General features: G+C 41.7%; 1 protein-coding gene across 2 annotated transcripts in view; it reads left to right on the top strand.

Annotated features, from left to right (window-relative positions):
- MAGED1 (MAGE family member D1) overlaps positions 1-17,042 on the top strand; it is an 86,546-nt gene that overhangs the window by 18,380 nt on the left and 51,124 nt on the right. The window contains exon 2 of one of the 2 annotated variants that reach the window (XM_008248504.4): positions 16,220-16,334. The exons of the other annotated variant lie outside the window; for it this stretch is intronic. Coding sequence (XP_008246726.1) covers positions 16,244-16,334 — 91 coding nt within the window. The 5' untranslated portion in view covers positions 16,220-16,243. The remainder of the gene's footprint in view (positions 1-16,219; positions 16,335-17,042) is intronic. 2 annotated transcript variants of the gene reach the window in all.

Here is a 17,042-nt window from a genome sequence, read left to right on the forward strand (position 1 = left end):
GAAGTGGAGCAGCCGGGACTTGAACTGGCTCCTGTATGGGATGCTGGCACTGCAGGCGGTGGCTTTAGCCACTATGCCACAGTGCGGGCCTCCTGTATTACATTTCTATATGTTTAGTCCCAACAGTTTTACGTGGTTTTGTGCTATTGACTTTTTAATACATGGGGCTGGCGCTGTGGCACAGTGGGTAAAGCTGCCGCCTGCAGTGCTGACATCCCATATGGGTACCGGTTCAAGTCCCAGCTGCTCCACTTCTGATCCAGCTCTCTGCTATGGCCTGGGAAACCAGTGGAGGATGGCCCAACTCCTTGAGCCCCTGCACCCTCATGGAAGACCTGGAAGATGCTCCTGGCTTCAGATCCACGCAACTCCAGCCATTGTGGCCATCTGGGGAGTGAACCAGTGGATGGAAGACCTTACTCTCTCTCTCTCTCTCTCTCTGCCTCTGCCTCTCTCTAACTCTGCCTTTCAAATAAATGATAAATCTTTAAAAAAAAAAAAGAAAAGAAGAAATGTATCATTAGACTGCTTTTACATTTATCTACATAGTTACCGTTACATTGCTCTTTGATTTACCCTCTGGAGCCACCTCCTTTCAGGCTGAAGAACTTATTTTAATATTTCTAGCAAGATAGGTCTGGTAGCAACAAATTCTTCCAGTCTCTTTTTGTTTATCTGTGAACATGTCTTATTCTGTCATGATTTCCTTTTTTCCCCTATTTTTTAAAAATTTATTTGTTTATCTGAAAGTCAGAGTTACAGAGAAAGAGGGGAAGAGAGAGAGAGAGAGAGATCTTCTATCCACTGGTTCACTCCCCAAATGGCTGCAGCATCTGAGGCTGGGCCAGGCTGAAGCCAGGAGCCAGGAAGTCCATCCAGGTCTCATGTGGTTGGCAAGGGCCCAAGCACTTAGGCCATCTGCTGCTGCTTTCCAGCAGGGAGCTGGATTGGAAGTGGAGCAGCCCGGACTCAAACCAGTGCTCATATGAGATATGTCGCAGGTGGCAGCTTATCCTGCTGCACCACTGTGCCAGCCCTGTTTCATTTCTTTTTAGACTGAATGATATTCCGTTTTTTAATTTATCTGTCAGATTGTGAGTGAATGAATGAGTTATTTCTCATTTTTGGCTGTTATGAATAATGCTGCTATGAACTTCTGGTATGCATATTTGTGTGGACATAATGTTCTCATTTTTCTGGGGTTATATACCTAGGAGTGGAATTGCTGGGTTGTATGGTAACTATAATTAACTTTGTTTTTTTTTAAATTTTTTATTTAATGAATGTATATTTTCATAGATAAAACTTCACCCCTCCTCCAACTCCCATCCCACCTCCCTCTCCCTCTCCCATCTCCCATCTCCCATCTCCTTCTTCATTATGGTTTATTTTTAGTTTGATCTATAATTAACATTGTAAAGAACTATCAGACTGTTTTTTGAAGTGGCTGTACCATTTTATATTCCGACCAAAGATGTATGGAGGATCCCAATTTCTCCACATCCTTGCTAAATACTTGTTATTTTTCCTTTTTAAAAATTATAGTCATCCTACTGGGGGTGTATAATAAAGAATCTAACTTTGAAAATATTTTAAGAATTATTTAAAACTATTTTTAAAATGCTGACTTTTTGAAGTTTTACTTCGCCCTCTTCATCTGCTCTCTACATCTAAGCCAAGTTGGTACAAAAGTGTGGATGCTTCCTTCTTTGGAGCTAGCAAGAGATTCCAATCATGTAAGCGCCATCTTGTGTGAAAGAACCTCACCCTCCAACTACCATAAATTTAAGTCAGTCTCCATTCTTTGCTCTTTCTAAACTGCTTGGGAGACTTGCCTGTTCTCCCCAGGAAAACCTCATTTATCTGAGTAGTAAACATTTTCATGTACTCTCAGTGTGTGAGGTCTTTTTTATCTGAACATTTGAGTCTAATTTTTGGTGAGCGTCCTCCTTTCTCCTCAGGGTGGCAAGAATAATTGACACAGTGAGCTTGGAGCCCAGACAAAGACAGTCACCAAGGGGGTGGTTGAGGTGGAGGCGGCATTCTTTATTTAATTGCTTTGGCTTGTGAACTACTGCTGCTGCCAGATGGCAGGCATGCATGTTGCATTTACAGGTTGGCTTATGCTTTAAGTTGTGTTGTTCTGTGCTGTGCTGTTGATTGTGACAGAAACTCTCAGATTTAGCCAAGTCAGAAATGTAGATAATTTAATGGGCATTTTGGAACAGAGGTATGGTAATTGAGGCTCTTGTGTAATGGCCTTGGGTGTTGTGTCTTGGTCCAGACCTATCTGTGTGTCCTCGATTGAAGCTGGATTCAGACAACTATATCTACAATGAATTGGTTTTGTAATTTCAAACAGGCTTTACTCCTGACAGCTGACTACTCATTGGATGGTCTCTCATGAGAGAGCAGTCACTGGAGGGAGGGGTGGAGGGGCATTTGCTAGGGTCACGCAGCACTACTGCCATTGCTTGTAGTTCTGTTGCAACAAAGATCCTGATCCTCAGGATTATAGGGAAGAACATCTGTGGCACAGAGAAAGGAGCATTTCAAACCCAGACTAAATCTTGGCTCTTAAATCCTGTGCAACCACTATTGCCGTTGGAGGAGCCCCCTTAACAATGACAATGCTAATTTGAGACTTGCTACATGAAAAACTTCATAAATATGAGCAGGGTAGAGAGAACTGCCTGAAATATGTCCAGTAACAACAACAAAGGAAGTAGAAGACAGACAGAAAAAATCCTGGATCTGAGAAAAGTAAACAGAAATGGAGATCTGAAATTTCAAACATACTTATTTTTTATTTTATTTGAAAGGAAGAGAACCAGAGAGAGAGACTCAGAGAGTCTTCCATCTGTTGGTTCACTCCCCAGATTCCCACAACAGCCAGGGCTGGGCTGGGCTGAAGCTGGGAGCCAGGAAATCAATCCAGGTCTCCTCCATGGGTGGCTGTGACCCAGCTATGTGAGCCACCTCCTGCTATCTCCTAGGGTATGCATTATTAGGAAGCTGGAATCAGAAGCAGAGCCAGGGCTCAAACCTGGGACACTGATATGGGATGTAGACATCTCAAGTGCATATGTACTCAAATTTTTAAAATTTATTTATTTGTTTGTTTATTTGTTTATTTACCTGGGTGGCAAAGTGACCGAGAGAAAGAGAGAGAGGGATATTTTATCTGCATCAGATGACTGTAACATCTGGGACTGGGCCAGAGCTCCATCTGAGTCTCTCATGTGGGTGGCAGGAATTCAAGTAATTGAGCCATCATCTGCTGTTTCCCAGACACACTAGCAGGAAGCTCTGTCAGAGGTGAAGTAGCCAGGAGTTGAACCCACAGATATGGGGTGCAGACATCCCAAGCATGCACCTCTCTATATATGATTTTTATACCTTGTTGAATCAATCTTCTTGTCAATGATGTCCTTCTTTTTCTCTTTTTATAGTTTTTGATTTAAAGTCTGTTTTTACTATTATGTGTATAGGTACGCATGTTCATTTTTGGTCTGATCTGCAGCAGTTCATGGAGGTGGTAGTATGACTTTGAAGTGGATATGGACTTTCAAGTTGTGTGTCTTTAGGCCCCAGAAAGTTGGGTGTCAGTCATGCTAAGGTTTGTGATGGCTGGAGCCACATTCCAGGTGCTGTGGAACACAGAGGAGGCTGCCCCCTTGTCCTGGCAGGCAATGCTGAGTGATGCTGGACCTTGTGACTCCAATAGCGGTAGCCCTGGAACTGTGTGATACGGAGTACAGTTTAAAATGAGTTAAAATTTTCATACGTTTTCTGTGTACATAGTCATATCAACTCTAAATACTAAGCTTCCTTCTTCATTTCTGATCCTTATTCTCTTATTTTTTCATCTTCTTTCCTTCTCTCCTTCCTCTGATACCTCTGGATAGGAACTCCAGTATGTTGAATGAAAAGGATGATAGCAATGTGCTCTGATTTCCATTAAAAGGGAAGCACGTTTATAAGTCATGATTTGTTTTCACCAATGAAGTAGTTTTTTTTTTCTCAAAAAGTGTTTATATATGTCTTTGAATTTCAGAGAGATAGGGAGAGATAAAGTTTGCATGTAATAAACAGTGGAGCTGAGATACAAATCCAGGAAATCTGACTGTAGAACCCAGGCATCTGTCCTGCACTTCTTTGTACTGACTCTGAGCTAATATGAGGGCATGAAATTCAGTTGTCAATTAGCTCACTTAAATGAATACAAAGACATTTCTAGTATTCACTTTTCAGTTATTTATACCAGCCAAGTAACCACTATCAATGAAAATTATAAATAGATGCTTAACTGCTGTGGTTTGCATATTAGTTTCAGTGTCCCCTAAATGCCCATGTGTTACAGACTTGGTCTTCAGGGTGGCACAATTGGGAGAGACTGGAAGTTTATTCCAATTAATGTGTTTAGGAGATAGGCTAGTAAGAGGTCCCTAGGTCAGTGGAGACGGGAACTTGGAAGGTCATTCTTTGGAGAGAGTTGGTTGTAAAAGTGGAGTTTGGGGGCTAGCATTGTGGTATAGTTGGTAAAGCCACCACTTGCGATGATGGCATTCCATGTGGGCACTGGTTTGAGACCTGACTGCTCTACTTCTGATCCAGCTCTCTGCTAATGCTCCTGGGAAAGTAGTGGAGGATGACTCAAGTACTTGGGCCCTTGCCACCCATGTGGGAGACATAGAAGAAGCTGCTTACTCCTAGCTTTGGCCTGGTCCAGCCTTGGTTGTTGTGACCATTTGGAGAGTAAACCAGAGATGGAAGATCTTTCTCTGTCTCTGTTTCTCTCCCCCCGCCCCCCAACTCTGATTTTCAAATAAATCTTTTTTAAAAAGTGGAGTTTGGCTTAGCCTCTCTCTGTTTCCTGGCTTACCATGTGATCATTGCACCATACATGCTATGCCATTGCCATGTTCTGGCCTTACCAGATAGCTGAACCCATGCAGCCCTTGCCTGATGCTGGACTGTGAACCTCCAAAACTGTGAGCCAAATTATATCTCCTTCCTTCGTAAATAGCTTATGTTAGGTATTTTGTTCTAGTAGTGAAAAGCTGACTAATACATTAATGAAGAAGACTAAGAATTCAGATTATAGGGGCTGGCACTGTGGCACACTTGGTTAATCCTCCACCTGTGGCCCTGGCATCCTTTATGGGCACCGGTTCCAGTCCTGGTTGCTCCACTTCCAGTCAGCTCTCTGCTGTGGCCTGGGAGGGGAGTGGAGGATGGCCCAGGTGCCTGGGTCCCTGCACCCACATGGGAGACTGGGAGGAGGCACCTGGCTTCTGGCTTTGGATCGGCACAGCTCCAGCCGTTGGGGCCATTTGGGGAATGAAGCAACGGAAGGAAGACCTTTATGTCTCTCTCTTTCACTGTCTGTAACTCTACCTCTCAAATAAATAAAAATCTTTAAAAAAAAAAAGAATTCAGATTATAGTCTTCTTGATGGGTTGCTTTTGGGGAATTTTTGCTTGCTAGGTTATATGATTATTTGTATCTCCTTTATTTTGTTAGCTGAAGGTTGAGGATTGACTGCTATTCTCTGCCAGTCTGAATGCGTTACTCTAATGGCTCCAATTAACTCCAGATGTTTTCTTCAGAAACGATGTAGAGATTTTGTAAAGTTAGAAATCAATCAAACACAAACTGTTGCCTAGAAAGCACCATTTACTCTCTGGTGTAAATAATTAAATTTTTTCTGGAAAAGTTTAAGAAACAGACCCAGTCCATCAGCTATTTGTGAAGGTGATAGTTAAAGAAATATGAAAGTCCAGTTAGAATCTGTCTTAGTCTGTTGCTCTAGCAAAATCCCTGAGACTGGGTGATTTATAAAGAATAGAAGCTTACTTTAGCTAAGAGTTCTGGAATCTGGAAGTCCAAGATTGGGTAACCACATCTGGCAAGAGCCCTGAGCAGTGTCATACCATGGCAGAAAAATAGAAGTGCAACTAAGAGCATGCAAAAGAGGCAAAATATGAGCAGTGACCTAGGTTTATAACACCTGTTCTTGTGTAGCTAATGTGGTCCAGTCCTGTGAAAATTAACCCAGTCCCTCTAGAAAGGCATCAGCCCCTGTTAATCAGTGCTTAAGGACCTCACCTCCCAATACCTTTATGTTGGAGGTCAAATTTCAATGTGAAATTTGGACAAGACAAACTATATTCAAACCATAGCAGAATCTTTAGGTGTCCACACCAACGATGCCATGATTCCATCACAGGGATTTCTTGTCTTTCCTGTTGACAGTTTATGGGAATAAAATAAGTCCTATTTATGATTTGAATAACCCAAGTATCAGTAATTATTTGCACAAAATGATAGATTCCTTAACAGATTAGTAGTTGTCCTTTTAAAAGAGTTTATTAATATAACTTCCTACTTTACTGATAAAAAGCTGAAGCAGACTTACTAATGATGAGAAGAATAAGATATTAAACCAGAAATTGCATCCTTATGAAAATATAGATTTCTCGGCCAGCGCTGCAGCTCACTAGGCTAATCCTCCGCCTGTGGCGCTGGCACCCTGGGTTCTAGTCCCGGTCGGGGTGCCGGATTCTGTCCCGGTTGCTCCTCTTCCAGTCCAGCTCTCTGCTGTGGCCCTGGAGTGCAGTGGAGGATGGCCCAAGTGCGTGGGCCCTGCACCTGCATGGGAGACCAGGAGGAAGTACCTTGCTCCTGGCTTCAGATTGGCGCAGCGCATCGGCCGTGGCGGTCATTCTGGGGATGAACCAATGGAAGGAAGACCTTTCTCTCTGTCTCTCTCTCTCACTGTCTAACTCTGCCTGTCAAAAAAATAAATAAATAAATAAATTTTTTTTAAAAGTTTAAAAAAAAAGAAAATATAGATTTCTGTCTATGGGCTGGGTGTGGTTCCTCGCTGGCATAAATTGGCCTTAGTAGTCAGGGTACAAAACCCTGTGATAAAGGACAGAACTGACAAAGTTGGTTTTGTGATGCAGCAGGTTAAGCTATTGCTTGGGACACTGACATCCCATATTGGAGTAGCGATTTGAGTTCTACTAGTTCTGCTTCCATTCCAGCTTCCTGCCAGTGTGCCTGGGAGAGCAGTAGATGATGGCCCAATACTTGGGTCCTCGCCACCCACATGGAAGATTTGGATGGAGTTCCAGATTCCTGATTTTAATGTGACCCAGCTCTAGCCATTGTGGTCATTTGAGGAGTGAACTAGCGAGTAGAAGATTCATTCATTCTCTCACTCTCTCTCCCTCTCCCTCTCCCTCTCTCTCTCCCTCTCCCTCCCTGTCTCCCTTTCTCTCTCCCTCTCCCTCTCTCTCTGTAACTCTGCCTTTCAAATAAATAAATAAATAAATGGTTTTTTTTAAAGGATGCAAAGTAATGGAAAACCTGACTTCAAACACTTACAGAAATTACTTCAAAGTAAAACCACTTTCAAGTTTCTCCTTTGTTTTCCTGACTAGGGAATTGTATTTAACATGTTTCAACAAAGGTTTGACTAATAATATACTAGGTATGAATTTTATTTTGCTTATTTATTTTTAAAGATTTTATTTATTTATTTGAAAGTCAGAGATACAGAGAGAGGGATAGGCAGAGATGGATAGAGAAAGATCTTCCATCTGCTGGTTCATTCCCCAAATGACCATGAGGGTCGGAGGTGGATCAGGCTAAAACCAGGAGTCTGGAATTTCATCTGGGTCTTCCACATGGGTGGCAGGGGCCCAAGCCCTTAGGGCCATCTTCTACTGCTTTCCCAGGCATATTAGCAGGGAGCTGGAGCAGAGGTGGAGCAATCAGCACTCACATGGGGTGCTGGCATTGCAGGAGGCAGCTTAAACCATGATGCCACAATTCTGGCCCCTAGAGGTTTGAATTTTAAAAGATAGTATAACAGAGGGACTCTCAGGAAGTGAATATGTTTCCATGGAGTACATGGCTTCAGAACCTAAAGGCGGATTTTCTGGCATCATTTTTAAAATCAATTCTCTTCTATTTTGGAGATTGTGGATATGAAGATTTCATCACACAGCCATTCCTTTACCAGAGCTCTTTTGAAGAGCAGAGTGCTTTAGTTTTGTTCCAGTTAGATTCATCACATTTTGAACATTTATTCCAAATATTATTGATGTCTTCAGTATTTAAAATTATTTCAATCTGGTAAATCTCACTAACCTTTTTCCTTTCCTTTTCTTCCTCTCATGTTTACAATTACTAGTGTGTCCGCCTCAGCAGAATTCCTTACTTCCAGGAAGAGGTGCCTTGTGTGTACTGAAAAGCAGTATCTTCCTGTGCGTGTTTACAGAAGCCTTTTGGGCAGAAACCTTTGAGCAGTCAACTGCATAAACAGCTTCATATCCATGATAGACCTTTATTGTTCCATTCTCTTTTGCTTTAAAAGAAAATCAGGAGAAATTTCTTATTTCTCTTATTACTAAACACGAATCAGCCCGCCTCCATTCTGCCAGAAATAAAAAAGTTGTGCTCTACCTGTCTGCTCTTTTTCTTACAGTTCTACCTAATAAAATTCTAAGACCTAGTCTTAACTGTTGAAGTGTTCATAATTAACAAAATACATCCTCATGCCTACACTTATTTAGGGACAAATACTATTTTGTATTATAAAACTAATTTACAGTCTGGAGTTGCAGTGCAGCAGGTTAAGGTACCTCTTGGGCTGCCTGCATCCCATATCTGAGCCCCAGTTTGAGTTCCACCTGCTCCACTTCCCATCCAGCTCCCTGCTGATGTGCCTGGGAAGACAGCCAAGGATTGCCCAAGTGCTTGGGTCTCTGCCACCCACGTGGGAGACCCAGATAAATTTCTGGGCTCCTGACTTCAGCCTGGCCCAGCCCCTAGCTGCTGCAGGTGGTTGGGAAGTGAGCCAGCAGATGAAAGGTCTGTGTATTTCCCTCTCTCCCGCTGCCACTCTGCCCTTCAGAGAAATAAATAAACCTTAAAAAAAGTCTTATTCAGAGATTCTTATTTGGTCTAAAAATCAGTATGTCTACAAGGATTTGTATCTGTTTGCTTTTTCTATACGGACATTTGTGTCACTGTAACCAATCTGTTTTTTTCTTGGCCATTGTAAGTCTGCCCTTAAAATTTTTATTTCAAAGAATTGAGTCTGGTAAGACAAGGCTTCATAAAATGTGGCCCACTGAGCCCTGTGTGTCCTTGTGACCCTTTCAGAGTTTTTTAAGATGAAACCTAATTTCAGATGATAGTAAGCTAATATTTTCCTTTTCAAATTTCATTATCTTAAGAGCATACAGTAGATTTTTAAAGAGACTGTATAATGTGAGATGTTACAACAGATGGGATGCAGAAGCAGATAAGTGAATCCAGCTCTCTGCTATTAAATATTAAAGAGATTTGTAAAATTGGCCGGCGCCGCGGCTCACTAGGCTAATCCTCCGCCTAGCGGCGCCGGCACACCAGGTTCTAGTCCCGGTTGGGGCGCCGGATTCTGTCCCGGTTGCCCCTCTTCCAGGCCAGCTCTCTGCTGTGGCCCGGGAGTGCAGTGGAGGATGGCCCAGGTGCTTGGGCCCTGCACCCCATGGGAGACCAGGAAAAGCACCTGGCTCCTGGCTCCTGCCATCGGATCAGCGCGGTGCGCCGGCCGCAGTGCGCCGGCCGCGGCAGCCATTGGAGGGTGAACCAACGGCAAAAGGAAGACCTTTCTCTCTGTCTCTCTCTCTCACTGTCCACTCTGCCTGTCAAAAAAAATAAATAAATAAATAAAATAAAATAAAATAAAAAAAATATTAAAGAGATTTGTAAAATTGTAAGGCAGTGCCACTCTTCTCACTATTTGTTTTGTTTTGGATTAGAACTGCATTTTGTTTATAGATTACTTTAGAGACAGAAATGACATCTTTACAAACATGACGGTGGTTCATCTTTCCTTTTATCTAAGTATTTTTAATATATTTGAAAAAAGTTAGTTTTTCCATAAAGGTATTATGTATAATTTGTTAGACATATTTCTATCTGTCCTTTGCTCCTATGAGTATTTTTAATGAATTAATTTATTTGAGAGGTAGATAGAGAGTCCTCAATCTGCAGGTTCACTTCACAAATGGCCACAGCAGCCAGGGCTGAACCCAGGCCAAAGCCAGCAGCTAGCAACTCAACTGGGTCACCTATGTGGTGACAGGGACCTAAGTGTTCGAGTGATCAATCATGTGCTACCTGCCAGGGTCTGCATTAGCAGAAGCTGGAGTTTGGAGTTGCAGCTGGGAATCAAATCCTGGCTCCCTGATTGGGAATGAGGCATCCCCAAGAGGTGGCTTAATTGGTAGACCGAACACCTGCCCCTTCATGGTTTTTAAATTACATTTTGTTTTTGGTTGTGACTGGTTTGTGGAAATGCTGGATTCTGATAAATTTGTTTTAGATCCATCCATTTTGCTAGCCTTGTACTCTAGATCAAATTGTTTGTAGATTTTACTGGGATTTTATGTAAACTTTATATAAAACATACTTAAAAATATGTGAATAACTATACAGCTCAGTAATATCATGAAATGGTTTGTTAATTCTGATTTATTAATGTAACTTGTGAATGATTTTTCCTTTTTTAGTCCTTATATCTCCAGAATTTGATGTCTTTTGCTATAAAAGAAAGTACAGTTTCTTTCCTGAAACAGTTTGCTTAAGCATCTCAGAAGTCCCATGCTCTGATTACCTGTGCTTGATGTACAAATGCATTTGAATTTATTAAAGAAAGGCAATTACCTTTATTTGGAAATTCCAACAGAACTTTATGAAAAGGTGGTGATTTCAGTTGATTGACCACAGTCTTGGATTTGATTGTCAGCATTTGTGAAAGACCAAAAGGAATCTTGGTGATAAACAAACACAAGTTAATTTATTGAGACTGACATAGATACAGGTATAGAGAAAAAGCTGTGTACACATCTCATACTATATCCAGCAAGCAGAACACCCAGGTCCTCTGTCTAGCATATGTCAGGTCTAGTGTTGAGATGCATGGGAATTCAAACTAAGAAAATGTTGCTTACCATGAGCATGGATTAATGAAGAAAAAGAAGGTAGAGAATCGCACAAAAATGGAATCTTTTGTGTTGAGGAATACATTCAGATGCTCTACCCTGTCTTCCTCATATATAAGCAAGATGTGATGAGAAGATGCAGAGGAAAAAATATGAGATTTTGTAGCCAGTTGACAAGAATTTGAATCCTAGCTTTTTTTGCACTGACCTTAGGCAAGAGTTTCAGTTTTTTCACTGATGAAATAAAAATTTTGACACTACTGATTTTGAAAAAATACAGCATCTCAAAAAAGTTGTTGGTAAGTACAGCAGAATAGCATTTGTTAGTTCATGCCTGTGAGTGAAAGGGAAAGGGCTGGTGACCATACCTAATTTGTCAGAATAAATCTTAGTATTAATTTGTTTCCAAATATAGTGTTTGCAATTATATTTTTATCACCAGATGTATTAGTTTCCTATTGCTGTTGTAATACATTATCACAAACATAATAGATTAAAATAACAGAGATTTATTATCTTACAGTTTTGGAAATCAAAGTGTCGGCAGGGCTTCACTGCCTTTAGGGAGCTCTTGTGGGAAGAATCAGTTTCTTCCTCCAGCTTCTAGAGGCTGTCTGCATTCCTTGGCTCATGCCTGCTTTCTCCATCTTCAAATTCAACTACACAGCATCTTCAGCTTTCTTCATTTTGATCTCCTGCCTTCATTGCCACATCCCCTTAGCAGACTCTGACCTGCCTCCTTCTTATAAGGACTCGTGAAATTACATTGGGCCCACCAAAATAATCCAGGACAATCTTCCCATTTCAGGATCATTAACTTAATCATATCTGCAAAGTCCCAGTTGCCTTGTAATGTAGTATTCATGAGGATTAGGATTTGGGCATTTTGGAGGGCCGCTTTTCTGCTTGCTGTAGCTGGTTAGTGAATTACCCAATTAGAATTCCACATTTCTTTCTTTTTTTACTTTTTAAAATTTATATAAAGGGAATACATTTCATGTATTTTATATATACAGTTTTTTAAAAAGATTTATTTTATTAATTTGAAAGACAGAATTACAGAGAGAGGCAGAGACAGAGAGAGAGGTCTTCCATCCGCTGGTTCACTCTCCAGATGGCTGCAACGGCCGCCAATCTGAAGCCAGGAGCTTCTGGGTCTCCCACATGGGTACAGGGGCCCAAGGACTTGGGCCATCTTCTACTGCTTTCCCAGGCCATAGCAGAGAACTGGATCGGAAGAGGAGCAGCCGGGACTAGAACTGGTGCCCATATGGGATGCCGGCACTGCAGGCGGAGGATTAACCTACTGTGCCGCGGCGCTTGCCACACACACACACACACACACACACACACAGTTTTAAGAGTGTAATACTTCCTACTCCACCTACCCTCCCTCATTCCCACCTTCCCTCCTCCTTTTATTTCTCTTTTAATGTTTACAATGATAAACTTTCAGTTGACTTTATAATCACAAGCTTAACCCTCCTTGTTTGTTAGTTATTTTCATTGAACAAAATATCAATTTCTGAAACTGTGAGAGCATCACAAAGTAGGTTTTTTTAAAGCAGTGCTTCCAAGGAACAGAACTAGTTGGTAACAGGAATGTTCACACAAGCCTCCACATTGCAGAGGGAACCAGGATTGCCATTTTTGTTAAAATGCTCAATTTAACAACTTGAAATTCCAGATTATTTGAAACCAGCAAACATGTTTGTCAACCCTCCACCAGGTGTAGGGGAGAGAGTGCAGAACCTTTTTCTGAGTTTCCTTTGTTAACTGTGAAGATTTGCATTTGTAAAGTCAGGCTCTGGAATTCATTAGCTAATTTTAAAGAAAACACATGTCTGGAGCCCAGATATGCTGGCAAAAATGGAGCAAGGGCTGAAAAGGATTTTATTATGAACAGTGACAGTCTATACTTTTTTGTGCCTTGTAAAGTAATTGTGAAGATTTACTGTGATCACTTTTACAAGTCCCTGACAGCCTTTTGGTGAATGAGAACAATGTTAATGAAAATAAACAGGTCCTGTAAAGAGATTAATAAAAGATTTATTCAGGGCAGAATGAGAGTGACCTAGGCCCAGGAGACCCAAGCCCAGTGACGTCTCATTAGGCCTGGGAAATATTCCAAAGTGATCAAATTTTAGTGAGAATTTATGTATTTCATGACAATAAATTTGTCATTGCACATCGAACATAATATTGACTTGGCCTGAAAAGGAGAGCTTTAGATAAACCAGGGCTGGGGCGCGGGTGATGGCTGCAGGTAGCACAAATTTCTCCCTAGTTGACCACTTTCTTTGGAACATGACTGGTTATAAGCTACTCAAAAGGCTACTGATGAATTTTAAGAGCGTTTCTTGGAATAGAAAAGGAATGTATAGATTAAGAACAAAGATTGGGGCTGGCGCCTTGGCGCAGTAGGTTAATCCTCTGCCTGCAGCACCAGCATCCCATATGGGCACCGGTTCTAGTCCTGGCTGCTCCACTTCCAGTCCAGCTCTCTGTTGTGGCCTGGGAAAGCAGTAGAAGATGGCCCAAGTCCTTAGGCCCCTGCACCCACATGGGAGACCAGGAAAAATCTCCTGGCTCCCAGCTTCAGATTGGCACAGCTCCAGCAGTTGCGGCCATTTGGAGAGTGAACCAACAGAAGGAAGACCTTTCTCTTTGTCTCTCCCTCTCACTGTCTCTAACTCTAACTCTCAAATAAAATTTAAAAAAAAAGAACAGAGATTTGCTCAAGGTTGCTCCATACCATATTTGAACATCACCCAAGGCCAACTGACTGAGTAGGTTAGATTAATATTAATAGCTCTGCCCAGACACATCTCAGACAGGACCCAGTGAGTATCTCCCTGGAATATTTTGCAGGTTTTACAGGGACAGTTTGTTCTCAAAACATTTCTCTCCCCAGAGACAAACTATTTATGGGGAGGCGACCCGATTTCTCTCCCCAGAGACCCACTCTCGGCGTGCCCTTTTTTGTGTACTTTCTACCCTTTTGTCTTTTCCATGCTGAACTCTGGTAATTTCCTCCAACCTGCCACAGTTTTCACAAATTCTCATTAAAACTATTGCTTGAGGTGTTAATTTGGAGTACTTCACCTTTTTTTCTTTCTAAAAGTTTGATAAGATTCAGTTGTACTCTCCCATGATCATTTTCTGTTGCTTGGCTATATCTTCAAGTTTGTTATTTGCTTCTTTACCCATAATAAATGTAGCCTTCTTATAGTTTGTGTTTGCTAACCCAAGTGTTTAAAGAGTTTTTGTGGACTTTTCTTAGCTGATCCTGCTGGTTTGTCTCTTTATCTAATTCAAAGCCCAAGGTTCCCAGAGTAGCTCATGTGATCCCAATCTGAGCTTCTTCCCATTGACCCTGTCCCTGAGGGGTAATCCTTGGAGATTCAGCATATCGTAGGGAGGGTCTCTTGGTTAGCTTTCCCACACTGTGTAATTTAGAACTTTGATCTGTGGCTCCTTTGCTTTTTAAGACAGTCAAGTCAAAGTGAAAATTCAAATTTTTGGAATGAATAAATGGCCTCAGGATAGAAACTGTTGAACTGTTTATCTGCCTCTCTAGGTTCCCCATTTCTCAGAATGTTGCCCTAGTGTTTCCATACTGTCATTTTATTATTTTCTAAAATTTATTTATTTATTTCATTTATTTGAAAGGCAGAGAGAGAGAGAGAGAGAGAAACAGACATAGGCAGAGAGACTGCTGGTTCATTCCCCAAATGACTACAATATTTAAGCCAGGAGCCAGGAGCTTCATCTGGGTCTCCCACATGGGTGCAGTGGCCCAAGGATTTGGGCCATGTTCCTCTGCTTTCCCAGGTACAGTAGCAAGGAGCTGGTTTGAAAGTGCAGCAGCCAGGACTTGAACCCACAGCCATGTGGGATGCTGGGCTGTAGGCAACCGCTTAACCCATTACGCCACAACCCCGGTTCCCACAAGCAGCATCTTAACCACTACTAGGCCAAATGCCTGCCCCATTTTATTGCTTTTAGGCAGGTGTTAACTTTTCTTTCATCAAGAATTTTTTAGGGCCTATGTTGTTATTTTTTAGGGCCTAGCAGGTAAAGCTGCCTCCAATGCCAGCATCCCATATGGGCACTAGTTTGTGTCCCAGCTGTTCCACTTCTGTACTAACTGCTAATACACCTGGGAAAGCAGCAAAAGATGGCACAAGTGCTTGGGTCCCTGCCGCCTGCGTGGGCGTCCTGGCTGGAGTTTCAGGCTCCTGGCTTTGACCTGGCCCATCTTTGGCCGTTAGGGCCATTTGGGGAGTGAACCAGTGGATGGAAGATTTCTGTCTCAGTATCTCCCCTTCTCTCTGTAACTCTGACTTTCAAATAACTTTATTTGAGGGGCAGAGAGAGAATCTTCCATCTGCTGGTTCACTCCCCAAATGGCCAGTGGCCAGGGCTGGGCCAGGGCAAAGGCAGGAGCCAGGAGCTTCAACTGCATCTCTTGCATGGATACAGAGGCTCAAGGACTCGAGCTGTCTTATGCTGTTTTCCCAGGCGCATTAGCATGGAGCTGGATTGGAAGTAGAGCAGCTGGGAATTGAACTGGTGTCCACATGGGATACTGGTACTGCAGGCAGTGGCCTTACCTGCTACTCCACAGCACTGTCCCCAAATAAATAAATCTTTTTTTAAAAAAAAGCTTTCAGCTTGATAATTTTTGTAAATAACCTAGCAGGCAATTATCAGAAGTAGTAAATTTTCCTATAACCCCTTCCTACATCTTCCTTGAGATTAAATTTAGTCTCAGAATTTCTCATTACCTTTTGGGTTTTATTTCTTTTGTTTTATAGAGGAAACATGCAGTGCTCAGAAAAGTGAAGATATGTGCCCAAGTTCACATCACAAATTAGCGGTTTTGAATTCAGCTCTGTCTAACCTTGAACTACATTCTTAACTATTTCAATACATTGCCTCATTTTTTGTTCCTGGGCTCTGGGCATTCTTTTAATAAGCTAGTAAATTACTAATTGTGCTTTTTTTCATCTCTCAAGGTCAAGACCAGGTCCCTCACTTTGGGGGAAATACATATATTTCTATGTTCTTTTCACAAGATCTCTGTGCTGTTTCTGAAACGTCTTGACAAAGATTCCCTTTCACCACCATCCTTGTAGCTTTCAAGACTGAATTAAGTAATTCAGTACTGCAACTCTAACCTCAAAGTTTTATTTTCTTTTCAACTGCAGAGTTTTTTATTTCAAAAGACCAAAATGAGTTCCCAGCTGAATCTGGAAAGAGCTAAGGATAAAGGGATCCAGGAAGCAGTCTTCTTAGATGAGAAAAGGACGGAGAATGACCCAGGTAGGAGTTAGAGAACTTACAGCTCAGTTATATAGTGTTGTGATTGCTTGAGGTTTTGGATTGTTGAATGCCCACAGGGTACCTTGATGTGGAGGTCTTTGGAGCCAGACAAACTTAAGTTGAACCTCAGTTCTATTTTTTGTATCTAAAATGTTGGGCCGGTCAGTACTCTCTGACCATCAGTTTCCTCATTGATGAAGTTGGAATATTAATGCCTGTCTTTTCCAGGTGAAACACAAATGAGGATTGCAGTGAAGTTTTGTGTTTGTAGTGGTTGGTAGCATTATTATTGTCTCCCTCAAACTCTCCATCTGGTAGGCTCCATAAGATCAGGCAAGAGAGAATGTTTCTTTTCTTTCCTTTTTTTTTTTCTTGTGCGTGTAGTTACCTTTTTATTTGCATGCCCAGTTACTCTGTGGCTTTACATTCTTAAATCTCCTGAAAGTTATCTCTTGCTATCTACCTGCTCCTGAGTCCTTGATTTCCAGTCTTAGTTCTTCACAGTCAGTGCTGCCTCTGTTCAGATAATCTTTCCATTTCCCTACTCAGTTTATTCTCTTTACATTGTCTCTGCATTGCCCTCCAAATAAAGCAGTCATCCTTACTTTGTTTCTCTATGTCTCTATTTCCCAGATTTGGGAGGCCACCTAAAAATTAGACAATGCCATGAAATCACTGAGTCTCAGCAGGCTTTAATTTCTCAACTAA

Source organism: Oryctolagus cuniculus, chromosome X (genome assembly GCF_964237555.1).
Source record: "Oryctolagus cuniculus chromosome X, mOryCun1.1, whole genome shotgun sequence".
Classification (NCBI taxonomy): domain Eukaryota; kingdom Metazoa; phylum Chordata; class Mammalia; order Lagomorpha; family Leporidae; genus Oryctolagus; species Oryctolagus cuniculus.